Below are 14,994 nucleotides of genomic sequence, written 5' to 3' on the forward strand. Positions count from 1 at the left end.
CCGCAAAACGCTCTTTGGAGAGTAGGGCCCATTAAATGTGAACATTTTTTTGAGCCTGGTTCGCCTTGATCGTTGATGGTAGTTGTAGGGCGAATAAACAGTTCCCCGTCTTTACATCAAAATTCTGCACAAAATTCCAAGTAACCGAACGGAAAGGGGTCGTTGATCTGCGGAGAGCCCTACCACCCAGCCGGGGAAATCCTCCAGGAAGCTCCTCGTAAAATTTTACTACCAGCAGGGGTCACCATGAAGGGGAGCTTGGGTATCGAAGCACAGACGCCAAGGTAATCGGGCTAGTCCTTAAGCTTTACCGGAAGGAATGCACTTTCAAGAGAATAGTTTGGATCTATTTCAAATTGTTTTGATACAACAGAAAGCGAACTGACAGTAACTTTACAGCCGAATTCTTCAGAAAAGTGACGCAAACAAGTTCTCACTAAGGAATATTGGGTCTTCTGCGCGGCCGTAGAGCTCTGCCAAGCGCGCCTGCGCAGAAGAGTAGCGGCGTTGAGTCAGGGAGTCAGTGGGGAAAATTGCGGTAGTGACTGTCGAACCTCGCCATGAAGACCCGTTTCAGTACCATTGATCTCCGCGCGGTACTCGCTGAGTTGAACGCCAGGTACTGTACGACAGGTGACCCGGCTAGTGCAGGGAGTGCGGGAGGCAGTGGCCGGGGACCCACAGTGGAGGCAAGACTAGTCTGATGTTCCCCTTTTTCTCCCCAGTGGACCTGGCTAGGCCTGGGTGGGCGAGCGCGTGACATCTTTGTGGCCCTCAATGTACCTGGCTCAGTGTACCTGGGCTCTCGCGGGCTGCTCATCTCCCCAGGTCTCGTGTCCCCCTGGTGCGGGGGCTCACGCTTTGTCACCCAGGGTCGCCCGGGTCTGGCAGCAAATGTTCGGTAAAACGCGAGACACCAGGTGGACACCTGGACGCCAAGGGTAGTCATTTGCTCCAGAGGTTGCTAGACTGGAAGACTGGTTTCTTTGACACGCCTCCTCAGCCCTAAGAGAGGGAGTATCGCCGTTTTAGCTGGAGGCAACAGATTTGGCCCGAGGTCCGGATTCTAGTCTGGCTTCTATTACTGAGTTGTGTGAGTTTTGTCCTGTTTCCCAGGGCCTCGTTTATCTTTTTCCCTTTTTTAATAAATTAAGTAGATTATATTTTACTGTATATCCTAGAAAATATTTGGGTCATTGCAAAGACCAAGCCATTGTATGGTGTTCCTTGGGCTGATAAACCACTACTGTTCTTAAATAATTACACTTAAGTTTTGGGCTGAATGCCTACTGGCCTGCCGACTGCTCCCTGTTGACGCCCTGTCCTTAGAGGGAAAGATCCCGTCTTTTGCAGGCTCTGCTTCAGCCCTCAGCTTTAAATTATGTGAAGTTCTGTGTTTCAAATAGTATGATATGTTGCTTTCCCTTTTCCTTTGCAGCTTGTTAGGAATGCGAGTAAACAATGTTTATGATGTGGATAATAAGACATACCTTATTCGTCTTCAAAAGTAAGAGCATTTTATAGACTTTTTTTTATTTTTGGCAATTCAACATGAGTATTTTGGTTCACCAAGTTAGCACTGGCAAATGACCTAAAGAAAATTTTGACTTTTTTCTTTTACAGACCAGACTTTAAAGCTACACTTTTAATTGAATCCGGCATACGAATTCACACAACAGAATTTGAGTGGCCTAAGAATATGATGCCATCTAGTTTTGCCATGAAGGTAAACTTTAAGTTATACTTGAAGCTAAATTTTAAGGCCCTGAGCTTGTCACTAACAATTGAAGTTTTAAACGTTTTGGTTTTCCTTCATTGTTATGAATAAAGTAGAGATACAGTAGTTGGTCAATACTGGGATGAATAAAGTAGATGTTTATTTATTAACTTCTCTCTTTACCTTTCATACTCCATTGTGCTCCAGATCTTGCTGTTCCAAGTCACCATTCCAGTTCTGGCTTTTATAATATTCGACCTTATAGTCCTTTAACTGTATACTCCACCTCCCACTAATGTTGTCAGAACAACATTAGATCAACATTGATTTTTCTAATAGTTGTATTACCATTTATGATCCTCTGATTTCTGAACCCATATCCTATATCCTAACATTCTTGACTTTCTATGATCTGCATCCCACCCAGCTCCTCCTTATCCCCCACCCCCCTACCAATCTTATCTTCATCTCACTTTGAGCTACCAATCTGTATTTTGTTGCAATAGTTAGCGGTATGTTGTCAATATTGTATCTTTTTATTTTTCACTTCCCTCTTTCCTTTTATTTTCATTCTTAAAACTGTGATCCTGCATTTTTGGACATGTTAACCATTAACTGACAGCAACCACTTATTGACAGGTATGCTGAAAGTTCATGTGGTACAGAGGAAAGACGTTAGAGTCAGATATACCTAACTTGAATTAATGTTTGTGCCACTAAATAACTTTATAACCTGGAAAAGTTATTTAATCTCTTGGAACTTAGTTTATTTAAATTTAAAATATGGATACTACCTCCCTCATGGGGTTATTGGTGAGGATTAATTGAAGTAACATGTAAAGCACCTAACACAATGCCTGACACATAGTAGGCCTCCATATGTATTAATTTCCTTCTTCCTCTCCTCCTCACTTTCCTTCAGAAATTTATTTGTTTTGGCATTGTGTTATTTCATTAGAGGCTTTACAGAGAAGAACCTTATCCCCAGCAACTTAGAATCTGTTTTGGATTACAAATTAGGTAAGTGTTTCTCAAATCACAAGGCCTGTCACAAAATGATCAGATCCTTAAAAATCACTTAATAGTAACCCAAAATGGTTCTTTTGGGGATTGTCCTTAATAATAATGGCATTTTATATTTGTATAGCACTTTGCAGGTAGATATGTCATTTGTGTTGTGTAACAACTCAGTGGATACAAAGAACAAATGAGGTAACAAATAATAAGATGTATGATAAGGGGATTGCATAAACATCCCTAAATCAGGCTACACCAATAGAAGGGTTAACACTCTAAAATTTAATCTTAGAATTTTATGAGTTATTTACACATGTCAGTCTAAATGTGTAGAAAGATTCCCTCCAAAGGAGGAAACAATGTTAAGCATTTTACAAATATCTTAAGGAGCTGTTACTGTTGTATGGCACACGCAGAGTAATTCAGTGCAGTTGTTCCTAGTCCTCACATTTGCAGATGATAACTAGTTTTGTGGCACTGACAGAAGGTTGTTTTCACCAAACTAATAGGGAAGTAGATAAAAAACGAGCTTTACTTATGTGCTATATGTCCACCTATACTCATGATAAATAATCAGCCCTTTTTCACCATTCCTTGTTGCAGATCTCTGTTCCTTTTGCTAATGCCTTTTATCTTCATTTTAACTTCATTTTTCTTGAATAAAAATATTATTGGGGAACTCTGGAGGGATTGTGATTTTCTCCTTCTGGAGGGATTGTGATTTTCTCCTGGGGATTTAAAGTACATGAAAAGAGAATTTTAGTCAATTTGAACTATAAGGTCTGGAGAAGAACTCTTCTTAGTCATGAAAGAGTTGGCAATAATTAAGTCTAAGAATGACTCTATATTTCTTGTTTTGTTTTTTAAAGAAGCTTTTAGATGAACTCTGCAAAGTCTGTCTTGAATTTGAGTCTTGAAGAGAAGAAGGCATTCTTACTGGTTTTCTCTAAGGGGTCTTTCAAATTCAAAAATTAGAAGCAATTAAAGATTTTTTTAGGGGCTAAGAGTAGTCTTGTTTCTGGTCCATGTCGTGCTTAAATATTTGTACCAAAGGATGGTACATGTAATCAAAAACAATAGGTGTTTGCCATGTGACTTGTAATTGGGTATAACATTGCTAATAAGAATAAAAGCCTTATGACTAGGGATAGGAGGAATGGGGTTGGATAAAAATTTATTCATTTGGTTTAGTTATTTCATTTGGATTTGAGTTAGTTTTATCAAAAGTTTAGAGACAGAACCAGAAAATTTCTGTTTGGGTTATATTGATAAAGCTTGTAGGAATAGAGGGTAAATAGATGTAAGTTGGGAGACTGATTTATATAAAACATCAGCAAGCTCATGGTTCAGAATTTGTATTTGAAGTGGAAGATTAGTGGAAACACTAATTTTGAACAGGAGCTCACAAAAGGAAGTTTGGGATATTTAAAAGATTTGAGTAGAAAGAGACTTAAATACAAAAGGTTACAGCTTTGAGTGAGGTCATCAGGCAAGAACAAGGAATTCAGCAGTGGTATAAAGCAACAAAATAACCTTGTCTATAGCGCCGTCATTGTCTACTAAAAATTTAATTATAAAATACTGTTCAGAGTTAGCAGAGTTATCTAAATAAAATGTTTTCCTCCGATAATTAGCTGCAAGCTTTTATGACTATCCTGTTTTATTAGCTACTGATAAGTTATTATTTGTGATGGTAATGAAAAGAAGAAATTTATTTATAAATACCAGATGATTAGGAATTCACTTTCATTATATAAATGCCTCTCTATTCTGTTTCTTGCTAGTGCCGAAAACATTTGAAGAGTCGGAGATTAGTCAGTGCAAAACAGCTTGGTGTGGATAGAATTGTAGATTTTCAATTTGGAAGTGATGAAGCTGCTTATCACTTAATCATTGAGCTCTATGATAGGGTAAGTTAAATTCGGGGGATGGGGTGAAGGACAATTCATCTTTATGTTAATTATTCATGTGATAGGCTGTAAAACATGGGTGGAGAACATTTTTCTGTGTCAAAGACTATTGATACAGTAGGGTAGTATTTGAGTGCTCTACAAATAAAATACAATTTTCCAGTAGTAACCTTCATTTTATCTAGAAGTCAGAATTCAGGCAAACCTTAATTATTTAAAATAGCATTATAAATGTAAGAGATGAAGATCTGAGAATTGAAGAAATTATCTTGTACTTTACATTTTAGGACTAGTATGGTGCAACCAGAAAATAGCTAGTTGGGTCATGAATAGGATGGCCATTTGAGACTCAGGGACATTGCCATGTTCTCATAATGTCCTCAGTCATAAGAGGAAGACTACTGATGGCTTCATCATTCTTGCTTCTTGCCTCTTATTCCTTCCATTGGTCACCAAATTCTATTTTGGAAATGATTTGTGAGCTACTTAACAACAAAATAAAACCCATGTATCAAAAATTTAAATATAAAAAGTGAAACCATAGAAGTACCAGCTGAAAATATGGATTAAGATTGATGAATTTGGGATAAAAAAATTATCTAAGCCTAACAGTGAAAAGAAATATTAATAGATAGGATTGCTTAATTTTAAAACTGTAAGGCAGACAACACTGAACTATATCAGAAGATGGAAAATGGGAAAAATATTTTGAACTTGTGTGATAAATAAAATGCTCATAACTCTATGATGCAGTTTTCACAAAGCACACTAGTATAAAATGGGCAAAGTGCTTAATTAGACAACTCAGAAAAGAATAAATACAGATGGCTCACAAATGCATGAATACATGTTTGAGTTCATGAGTACTGGAAAATAAAAACAATAAGATATTTTTCTTATTCCTCCTTTCTTTTCTCTGTCAATGTACAAATAATTGGAAAGTTTGATAATAACCAGAATCAATAAGAGCAGATTAGAATGTTAATAGTTTATAACATGATCTTAAAAATTTATGTGCATAATCTTTGACCCAGGAATTCCACTTCTAGAAACTTATCAAAAGAAGCAAGTGAGCCAAGTGCTCAGAAAGAGCATACCAATGCATTGTACTATGATAGTTAAAATGGAAAGAACCTAAATGTCTTTGTTTTTTGTTTTCTCCATATCTTATGATAATTAAAAGCCCTTTACCTTTCTTTGACATTTCATTTAGTAAACTACACTTTTGCAAGTTAAAGTGACATATTCTTTAAATGATAGTTTGCTGTCATTGATCCTGTAGAGTTTAGGAACAAATGCCTTTAACTGATATTCTTTTACTGCTAATAGCAATGTGTATAATTACATAGGTACAATAAAAATTTGTCCTTCCTTTTACTGGGATATAATTAGGCAAATTGTGCAGCCAAGTTCAAACCTAAAGTATCATATTTGAGAATAAATCTCATTTAATTAGGTATAACAAGCTCAACATTAAGGAACAAAGTTTATACTTCATATATATTTGAACCAGTGTCCACAAAGTCCTTCTGAGAACCCTGGTCTTGTACCTATTCTGTGGCATATGGGATCCTAGCCTATAGGTAGTAAACAAGGTCACTTCCTGCAGATTTAAGTGATTTTAAATAGAGAGGAATTTACCTACATTTGTGGTGTACCACACAAAAAACTGAATAATAATTTGGTTAGTTTCATAGCTTTAAGTTAGAAGCACATAATTTTTAAGTATCTGAAATAATAAGAGACTATTGAAAATACAATCCCAAATTTCTTCTGAATTCTCCAGGCAACAGTGATTATTATGGCTTTAGTAATTGCCTAATACTGTGTGGTTCTAGATTTACTCTTGAAGGTTTATGTATATTAACATTTCTTACTGTACCTGTGGAAATAAATCAGACTGGGAAACAATGAGAGTAGCTTTTGTGTGTGTATATGTGTAAGAGACTCATGGGAAGAGACTGCTAAGAATTATCTAAAATTTGAAAAAAGACAAAAAGGAGGAAATGTCATTCATTTTAGTTTCCTGCCGAGTATAGAATAGCAGGCACTCCTAGGGATTATTTTTTTTCTCTAGAGATAATTATCTTTGATTGATTCGCTGTTTATAATTGATTAGGCTTCTGTACACCTGTTACGGTAGACTTGAACTAGTAGAAAACTGATAGCAATTCAAATAATTTTTACCTGAGAGCAATGAAAATTAATTTCACCCAAAATAATATCTATACAGATAAAAGATATCCCCAAAGTTATAGTTATTTTTTTAATGGAAGTATAGTTGATAATACAGTCTTATATTAGTTTCAAGTATACAGCACAGTGGTTCAACAGTTACTTATATTAAATCCTCCCCCCTGCTAGTACAGCTACTATCTGTCAACATAGGAAGATGTCACAGAATTATTGACTGTGTTCTCCATGATGTACTCCTATCCCCATGACCAACCTACATTATGATTGAGAATTTTTGTGCTCCTTTATCCCCCTCAACCTCCCACACACCCACCCCAGACCCTCCCCCATGGTAACCACCAGTCAATTCTCAGTGTCTATGAGTCTACTGCGGTTTTGTTCGTTCTGTTTTGCTTTGTATTTATATTCTACAAATAAGTGAACTCGTATGGTATTTGTCTTTTTCCTCTTGGCTTGTTTCTATAATAACCTCTACCAAAGTTATAGTTTTATTGCTCTAAATTGGGATCTTACACAATAATTATAATTTTAGCCACTCTAAGTACTTCACTTACTTCATATCTCTTAGAACCAGCCTTGCCTTCTAGTTGTTTCTCTCATTAATTAATAAATTTTTGAGAGTTAAAAAGTATAATCTTGTCTTCTGGTGACCATTGTTTCTACTGAAATCAGTGTGAGTTGTATTGTTGCTTCTTTGAAGTAATCTGAGCTTTTTATTTGGATGCTTTACATTTTTTTCTCTTTGTCTTTGGTTTTTAGTAGTGTTGCTATGATGTGGGTAGTTGAGTTTTTCTTTGTAATTATCTTTGTGGGGTTCTGAGTATTTCTGGAGTCTCTGCTGCTGTTCTCATCAGTTTTGGGAAATTCAGCCAATTTTCTTTTGACTTATCTTCCAATTCACTAATTTTATTACTATCAGATAAGAATCATTTGGAATTATTCTTAATTTCTGACTCCTCTGAGTGTCTGTTTTTATTGTTTGTTGTTTCTTTTGATCTTAATTGCATTGCCTTGTCTCCTCACATCCCTGCTTCTTATATTGTGTGCCAGGCATTGAGTAGGAAAACTAGTATTTACACTGGTGAAACCTGGAATGATGCATTCTTTTAGAGAAAGTATTTGCTTGCTTTACAAGGTAGCTAAAGGCACAAATAATCCCAGGTTACCTTACTCCAATCAAGATTTGAATTGATCAAAGCTGGACCTGGGAAAACTGGTGTGTTTCCAGTTTACGCCTTCTTCTGGGTTATAGCCTTTTGGGGTCACTATTCATATCTGGACTTACCAGGGATATTCCCTTGCCCCTACCTTTATTTGGATGCTGAACTCCTGTTTTTGTTCCCTTTAGTTGTCCTATGAGTCAATCAAAATTTATGCTCAGCTTGTCAGCCTGACAGCTGTTTCTTAACTATTAGACAAATGAGACTAAGGGAAAAGTAGTCCCAAGTGTGGGACTTAACCTTTCTGAGTTTGCTTCTCTTAGATTTTGGTCCTATAAATGTTTATTTTCCTGTTTGCATTTTTTTCTTAAGAGACATGATTTGTATACTTTGTCCAGCTTTTCTGTTTCTTTGTAGGACGTGATCAGAATTATCTAGATTACCATTTAAATTAAACATTTATACAAGTAGTGCATGCATATATTATCAATATGTAGAGAAGTACACAGAATTAGAATTGAAGGTCTTACCATTCCTAGGCCAAACCAGTTCCTCATCCCAAGGTAACTACTGTTATGTTTAATGTACTATTTATGGTCTCTTTCTTCCCCACAGCACATCAAAAAAAAAAAAAAAAGTTTTCTTCATTTTGGGGGAAAAAATCTCAGATTTGATGAATTGCAGATTTGCCTCAAGTTTAGGTCAATATACTTGCATTCTGAGTTTAAGCTTATATATCAGGCCTGGGCCTTTCCATTTTTTTTCTTTTTCAATTTAAACTTAGCACTTAATGACAAGTAAAAATTCTTTCCATAGCATGACTTCGTATAATCTTTATCATTTAAAAATCTAAAAACTTTTTATTTTGTAATTTTAGATTTATAGGAAAGTTGCAAAGATGATACAAAAACTGTATATATATGTTTCACTTAATTTTTCTTAATGTTAACATCTTAACCATGATACATTTGTCAAAACTAAGAAATAAACAGTGGCACATTACTATTAAACTGCAGATGTTATTTGGATTTCACATTTTTCTACTCATGTCCTTTTTTTTTGTTCCAAGATCTAATCCGTGATACACTGTTGCATTTAGGGCCTTTCTATCTTGAAGGCTCTGAGCAATTTCCATGCATACTAAGAGGTTCCAGAAGTCCAGTTAGTGATGAATTTGGAATAGATATAATGATTTATATATGAGAGTCTATGCTTGGGGATTTTCAGTAGTTACTGTGGTATCTAAGAGGGTTAGGTTGGTTGACACCTAGGGTAGGTCTTGAAGATTGCTCTTGCTTTATAGCAGGGTTTGAATTTCTAGCCTTCATGTCTGGCACTTTGATGTATGATTTATCTAGAGTTGATCGTTGATCAGACCTTGGGAAAGAGGGTATTGATGCTCAAACTTATTTAAGAAATTCAGTTTCTTAACTGGTAATAAGAAGGTTCTAATAGGAAAGACTGGAGAAAGTAAGTTAAGACCAGAAAGTGGTTCGAGAATGTCAGAGTCAAATGCAGTATTTTCCTAAATACATTCCTTGAACACCACTTCTGTAAGATAATATGTATGCCTAAAAAAAATGGGTCCCATAGTCATAAACGTTTGAGGAACTCTGAGAATAAAGTAAGGTAAAAATATTTCTTAATTCCAGGACTTATTAGTGCCTTTGATATGATAATGTGATGTGTACATCCCCCAGAGAAGGATATATTAAGAAGAATTTCCAAAGCTTACTGATCACATAGTTCTTTTTCTTTTTAAATTAACTCAATTAAATGGTAGGTGTAACCATCTTACAGAATACTTTTGGGAGACCTTGGTTAAGGAAAGCCCTTTCAAGGAAGTAACAACCTTACTGAAATCTTTCATATATTTTTGATAACTACACAGTTTGATTCAGCAAACATTTATTGAGCATGTTCTGTTTGCTAGGTTCTATTGCCAGGTCACATCATCCTGAACCAGACACAATGTGGACTTCGATCAAGTCCCATACTTACTTCCCTTCTCCAGTTAACTTCTGTTCTTTAAGTCAAATAAATGTTTAAAACTTTAAATGCATGGTTGCTTTGAAGTCAGAACCGTTAGCATTAGGTACTACTCTTTAACTCCTGCTAACTTCTGGTTGTCTATATTTCTGATCAGGTGAATGGTGGCCCCAGATACTGAAACCACTTATCTCATACTCTGTCATTCCTCAGGAGATTGGTGCTACTCCCACCCTCATTTAAGTAGTTGCTAAGGCATTTGTGACTATTTATTTTCATGGATGCCTCCTTGTATTTTAATTATAAAATATGCCCTATCTTAACTGTCCATAATAAATCTGGAAGGTTGTATTCTTTGGGCAATTTTTTTTTCATTAGATTTGCCCCCTCTTTTTTATTGAACTGATTATGTAACAATACTAAATTTTTAAAAGTCTTTTTAATTCTGTTTAATAAATATTTTCATTTTTTCTCTATTTGCCTTTGTAGGGAAAATGGAAGTTCCTATGGCCAGGATCCTCACCCTACCCTAAACTACTTGATGATGTAATTGGCCTCCTGCTAGGCTAATGCTTCCACACCCATTAGCTGAGCTATTATTGACTGAGTCACTAACTAACGAGCTATGCCCAGATCTATGCTCTGGGAAGAGGCAGAGACAGTGGATTATGGACCTGCAGACTGCTGGATACAGACATGATTCTAGTGCTTGATCTACCATCATGAGAATAAAGTCAGGTACAAACCCTTTTACCCCAAGTACATTCCATAGTCATTTCTCGGTCTCACCAAATCTGTAGTGAACTTGCCCAGGGCTGAAACCCTCAGGCAAGACAGTCTTGTGTTTTGCTAATTTTTACTTAACATTATAAACATTTTCCTACTTTTTAAACATAGTCTTCATAAGTTAACAACTTTGAAATACTTTGTTGTTATATCACCATTAAATTAACGGTTTCCTCAATTTGTACATTTAGGGTGTTTAAATTTTTTTCTATTGAGAATAAACTTGCAGTGAGTATCTTTGAGCATGTGGCTTTTGGTTTTATTGAGTAAGTATATTATGCTACTTTACCAAGTATGGAATTACTTGGGCAAAGGGTATAACTATTATTATTGATTTTGCCACATAACAATTGTTATTAAAGACAAATTGCAGGGAAAGTATAAATAGCTCTTTGGTTGGTTTCTCATACACATGTCTGTTTTGTTTTCCTTAATAATCCAGTGTTTGTAGACCTGTTCATGCAAGCAACACTTAAGTTCAGCTGGTGGTCATCAACGTGTTAATTGATTACTAAGGTGTCAAGGTGTAATTTCTTTTGTCAGTGACTTCTGCAAAGCCATCAGATAAGTTTAAAGTTGCCCTGGATTCTTCATTATGTTTCAGACTTGGGGTCTTTAGATCTGTCTTACCAATGAGTTTCAGCCCAGGACAGGTTCACTATGGATTCAATGAGACTGAAAAGACACTAGAATGTTCTTGGGGTGAAAGGGTTTATACTCAACTTTATTCCCACCGTGGCAGGTAATCACTAGAATGCCGTCCACTCAGAGCAAGTTTGCATGCAGCAAGCTGGTCTCTACCTCCTGGCATCTCTGCCTCTGGGCCTCTCTGTCCTGCAGCCGTCTGTCTCTGTCCTCGGCGTACTGCCACCACTCCAGTCTCTGCTCTCCTGCAGCCCTGCAGCCCAGAGCACTGGGCGCAGCTCTTTATATAGAGTCAATAATAATGTATTGCCCACACGTGTGTAGTGAGCCAGCCGACCAGAGCCAGGTGAGAATCCTGGCCATAGGAACCCTTACTTTCTCCACAAGATCTCTTCATCTTATTTCACAGTCTGTGCTGGGCAAGTGCAAGTAGTGATTCAAATGATTTTTGTTTGTAACTTCCCTTCTGTAGCTTTGATTAGGTTTTTAAGAGACTACATTTTCTTTCTCAATTTTTAAGAAGTTTCAAGAATGATTTGGGAAAAGCATTAACTTTATTCTATTACAGGGGAACATTGTTCTTACAGATTATGAGTACCTCATTTTAAATATCCTAAGATTTCGAACCGATGAGTCAGATGATGTTAAATTTGCCGTTCGTGAACGCTACCCAGTTGATCATGCTAGAGCTGCCGAACCTTTGCTGACCTTGGAAAGGTAACATACTTTGTTTATAAGCTCATTTCATATTGTATTTAAAGGTAAATAAGTCATATTTCAGAATATGAGAGAACTACCACTTAAGAAAATTTTTTGTTTACTTGCATAAACGAATTAAGTTTGGACTGCTTGAACTACATAAATGTGCATGTAAGCAACTCAGCTTTATTTCGAAGTAGCAAATTCATGTCTTAATACAAGTTTTGTGTCACTTCAGATGTTTATGAATTCTTGGTAAAATGAGGAGACTTACTCACTATTTTGTGAGAAGATAGGTGGATATCATGGGCAGAGTGCAAAGGAGATAGAAATTTAGCTAAGAAGGAAGTATGGTAGGATAAGGTGCTAATTGTAGCTGTATTCTTGCTGGAAGACTGCAGAGTAATAGGCTACAGCAGTGGTTCTTGAAGTTTAGTATCCATCAGAATCACCTGAAGGGCTTGATAAACAGATCTTTGCCCACTGAGTTTCTGCTTCAGTAGATCAGGCATAGGGCCCAGGAATCTACAAGTTCTCAGGTGATGTTGATCCTGATTTGGGGACCATAGGGGCCCCCATAGCCGACTTAAGAGTTCTTATTTTAGGTAAAGCCATTTTGGGTATTAAGATATATCACCAGGCTCCATAAACAGGTGTTAAGATGTATCACCAGGCTCCACAAACAGCATTTACCTGTTGCATAGAAATGTTTCTTTCATGTCATATATGGGTAAATTGATGATTAGCAATATGACTTAGTTGAAAAAGTATTGATTTTTTTAATAGCAAACCTGGTTTCAAGTTCCAGTCTACTTTTCAGAAAGTTACTAACCTTGGATTGATTACTTTTATGACCCGTTTTCTTACAAAGGGAACTAATTCCTCTTACATTTTAGAGTATTGTGAAGATCAGGTAAAAATCATCCCATATGAAAGAATTGGGAATATGAATATTGCTGTAAGGTTCATTAAATAAAAGATAGTAAGAGGAGTGTCAATTTTGTTTCACAGATTGACAGAAATAATAGCCAGTGCACCTAAGGGTGAACTACTGAAGAGAGTTCTTAACCCATTACTTCGTGAGTAATCCTACATAGAGCAATGAAATGGTTGCAAGATGGTTTTTAGGACTTATTTACATCTTTTATAATTCTAGTAGAAAATTACATAATAAATTTTGAAAGGGGTTTTAAATTATCTTTTGAGTAAATAAGAGTTTATTTTCAAGGGAAGAGAAATTTGTTATACCACATGAAGTTTGACCTTTCGAAATTGCTTAGATTTTATTTAAAGTAATATTTATATAAATTAATAGTATGTTATCTAGCACTTTGGTGCTAGCTGTAATATTCTAGAAATCAGTTTTTTTCATTGTGAATCTTCAGCTTAATAATTATTTAGCTGGTTGTTGTTTTCCTTGTAATTGGTGGGTGGTCTCAGGGCATCCCAGTATCTGCCAGGTACTTTTTTGATAACCAGGACAAAGATAATCCAGCTAACTTTCATACTGTGATAAAATCATTATTTATCCCTGTGCTAAGGAAATCAGGGGAGAACATATGGGCAGGCAAGTACCCTTGATTTCTGAACATTGTAGAGTTATTCTTCCTCTCCTATGAAATTAGAATGCATTTAAAAATTGTCTTTAGAACTTCCCAACTGTTAGTATAGGATGCATAAAATTTGTAAGTTTGATTTTGTTATTCTTTATTCTTATTATACAGTATATTACATTAATCAATTTTTCATTGCTACACCAACTTGCATTCCTGTTCTATCATCCCTTTTATATGTGGCTAAATTCCATTAAATTTCTATAACATTTTTACTGACTTATACAAATTTATTCTAGTCTCAAATTTTTATAAGTGTTGAATTGTCATTTCTAATAATATTTCAAAATAAGTAAACTTACATTCACTGGCTACTGGAGATTCAGTATCATTTATTTTGGGATAGAAGTTCATATTATATTTTGAATGTTAAATTTTATAGGAAGATACTAAAAATAATACCTTTTGCTTTTATAGCATATGGACCAGCTCTCATTGAACACTGTCTTATAGAAAATGGATTCTCTGGCAATGTCAAAGTGGATGAAAAATTAGAAAGTAAAGGTATGCCTGCATGCTACAGGTTTTGCTCATTTTCATTTATTTTTAAAAACTATGAAAATTTTTAAAAACTATGAAATGAGCAGGTAGTTCTAGACTTAAGAATTTAAGAATCTGACCTATGCATGTTCAATCCACATGGTATTCTGGTTTCCTAGTCTAATATGGCACTTTATCCCTAGTAACATGTAGTTCAATTTCTTGACATACCTTATTACTTTTCAACTTCAGAATATTCTCTTCCTCTTCCTAAATTTTTGAAGTGGTCACTGAACTTGAGACATTTTCTGGTATAGGCTTGAAGGAGTTGAATTATTTATCTTCTGACTCAGAACCTAGAGTGCTGCTAAAAGTAACATTCTTCATGCATTTTAATTTTGTAAGTACTGTAGTGTGGCCATAAGATGAATTAGGCTTTGTAAATACTAAAGGGAACCAACTTACTTGCCAGATGAGGACAGTAAAAAATTAGAGGAAATACAAGGAAAATGGAAGATTTAGTCTGACAAATTTTTACTTGCAGATTCTCATGTAAAATTAAAAAAAAACCTTCCTTGATATTTATATTTTGGAAGTCATTTAAAGTTTAGGGATAATAACTTTTATGCTACGATTTTTTTCTGTGTGTTTAAAAGCACAAATTGAATGTTTTAGTGAGTGATTTGATGCTAATTCCTTGTAATCTTGATCAAAATGCCTGTAAGTGGTACTGTTTTTGCTATTGCAGTTTTGTTTTAAATAAAATGAGTCTGATATTCATG

The 14,994-nt window shown here is 35.5% G+C and overlaps 1 protein-coding gene across 2 annotated transcripts in view; it reads left to right on the plus strand.

The window, feature by feature from the left end:
* Positions 1-353: 353 nt before the first annotated feature.
* Positions 354-14,994, plus strand: part of NEMF (nuclear export mediator factor) — a 56,588-nt gene continuing 41,947 nt past the window's right edge. Inside the window, exons 1-7 of one of the 2 annotated variants that reach the window (XM_017669169.3) lie at positions 357-619; positions 1,439-1,507; positions 1,624-1,726; positions 4,519-4,644; positions 11,989-12,137; positions 13,131-13,198; positions 14,150-14,236. In XM_017669169.3, coding sequence (XP_017524658.2) covers positions 561-619; positions 1,439-1,507; positions 1,624-1,726; positions 4,519-4,644; positions 11,989-12,137; positions 13,131-13,198; positions 14,150-14,236 — 661 coding nt within the window. In that variant the 5' untranslated portion in view covers positions 357-560. Of the gene's footprint in view, positions 620-1,438; positions 1,508-1,623; positions 1,727-4,518; positions 4,645-11,988; positions 12,138-13,130; positions 13,199-14,149; positions 14,237-14,994 lie in introns of both variants that reach the window. The other variant, XM_073211284.1, reaches the window with a different exon arrangement.

This window comes from Manis javanica, chromosome 8, assembly GCF_040802235.1.
Source record: "Manis javanica isolate MJ-LG chromosome 8, MJ_LKY, whole genome shotgun sequence".
In the NCBI taxonomy this organism is placed as follows: Eukaryota; Metazoa; Chordata; class Mammalia; order Pholidota; family Manidae; genus Manis; species Manis javanica.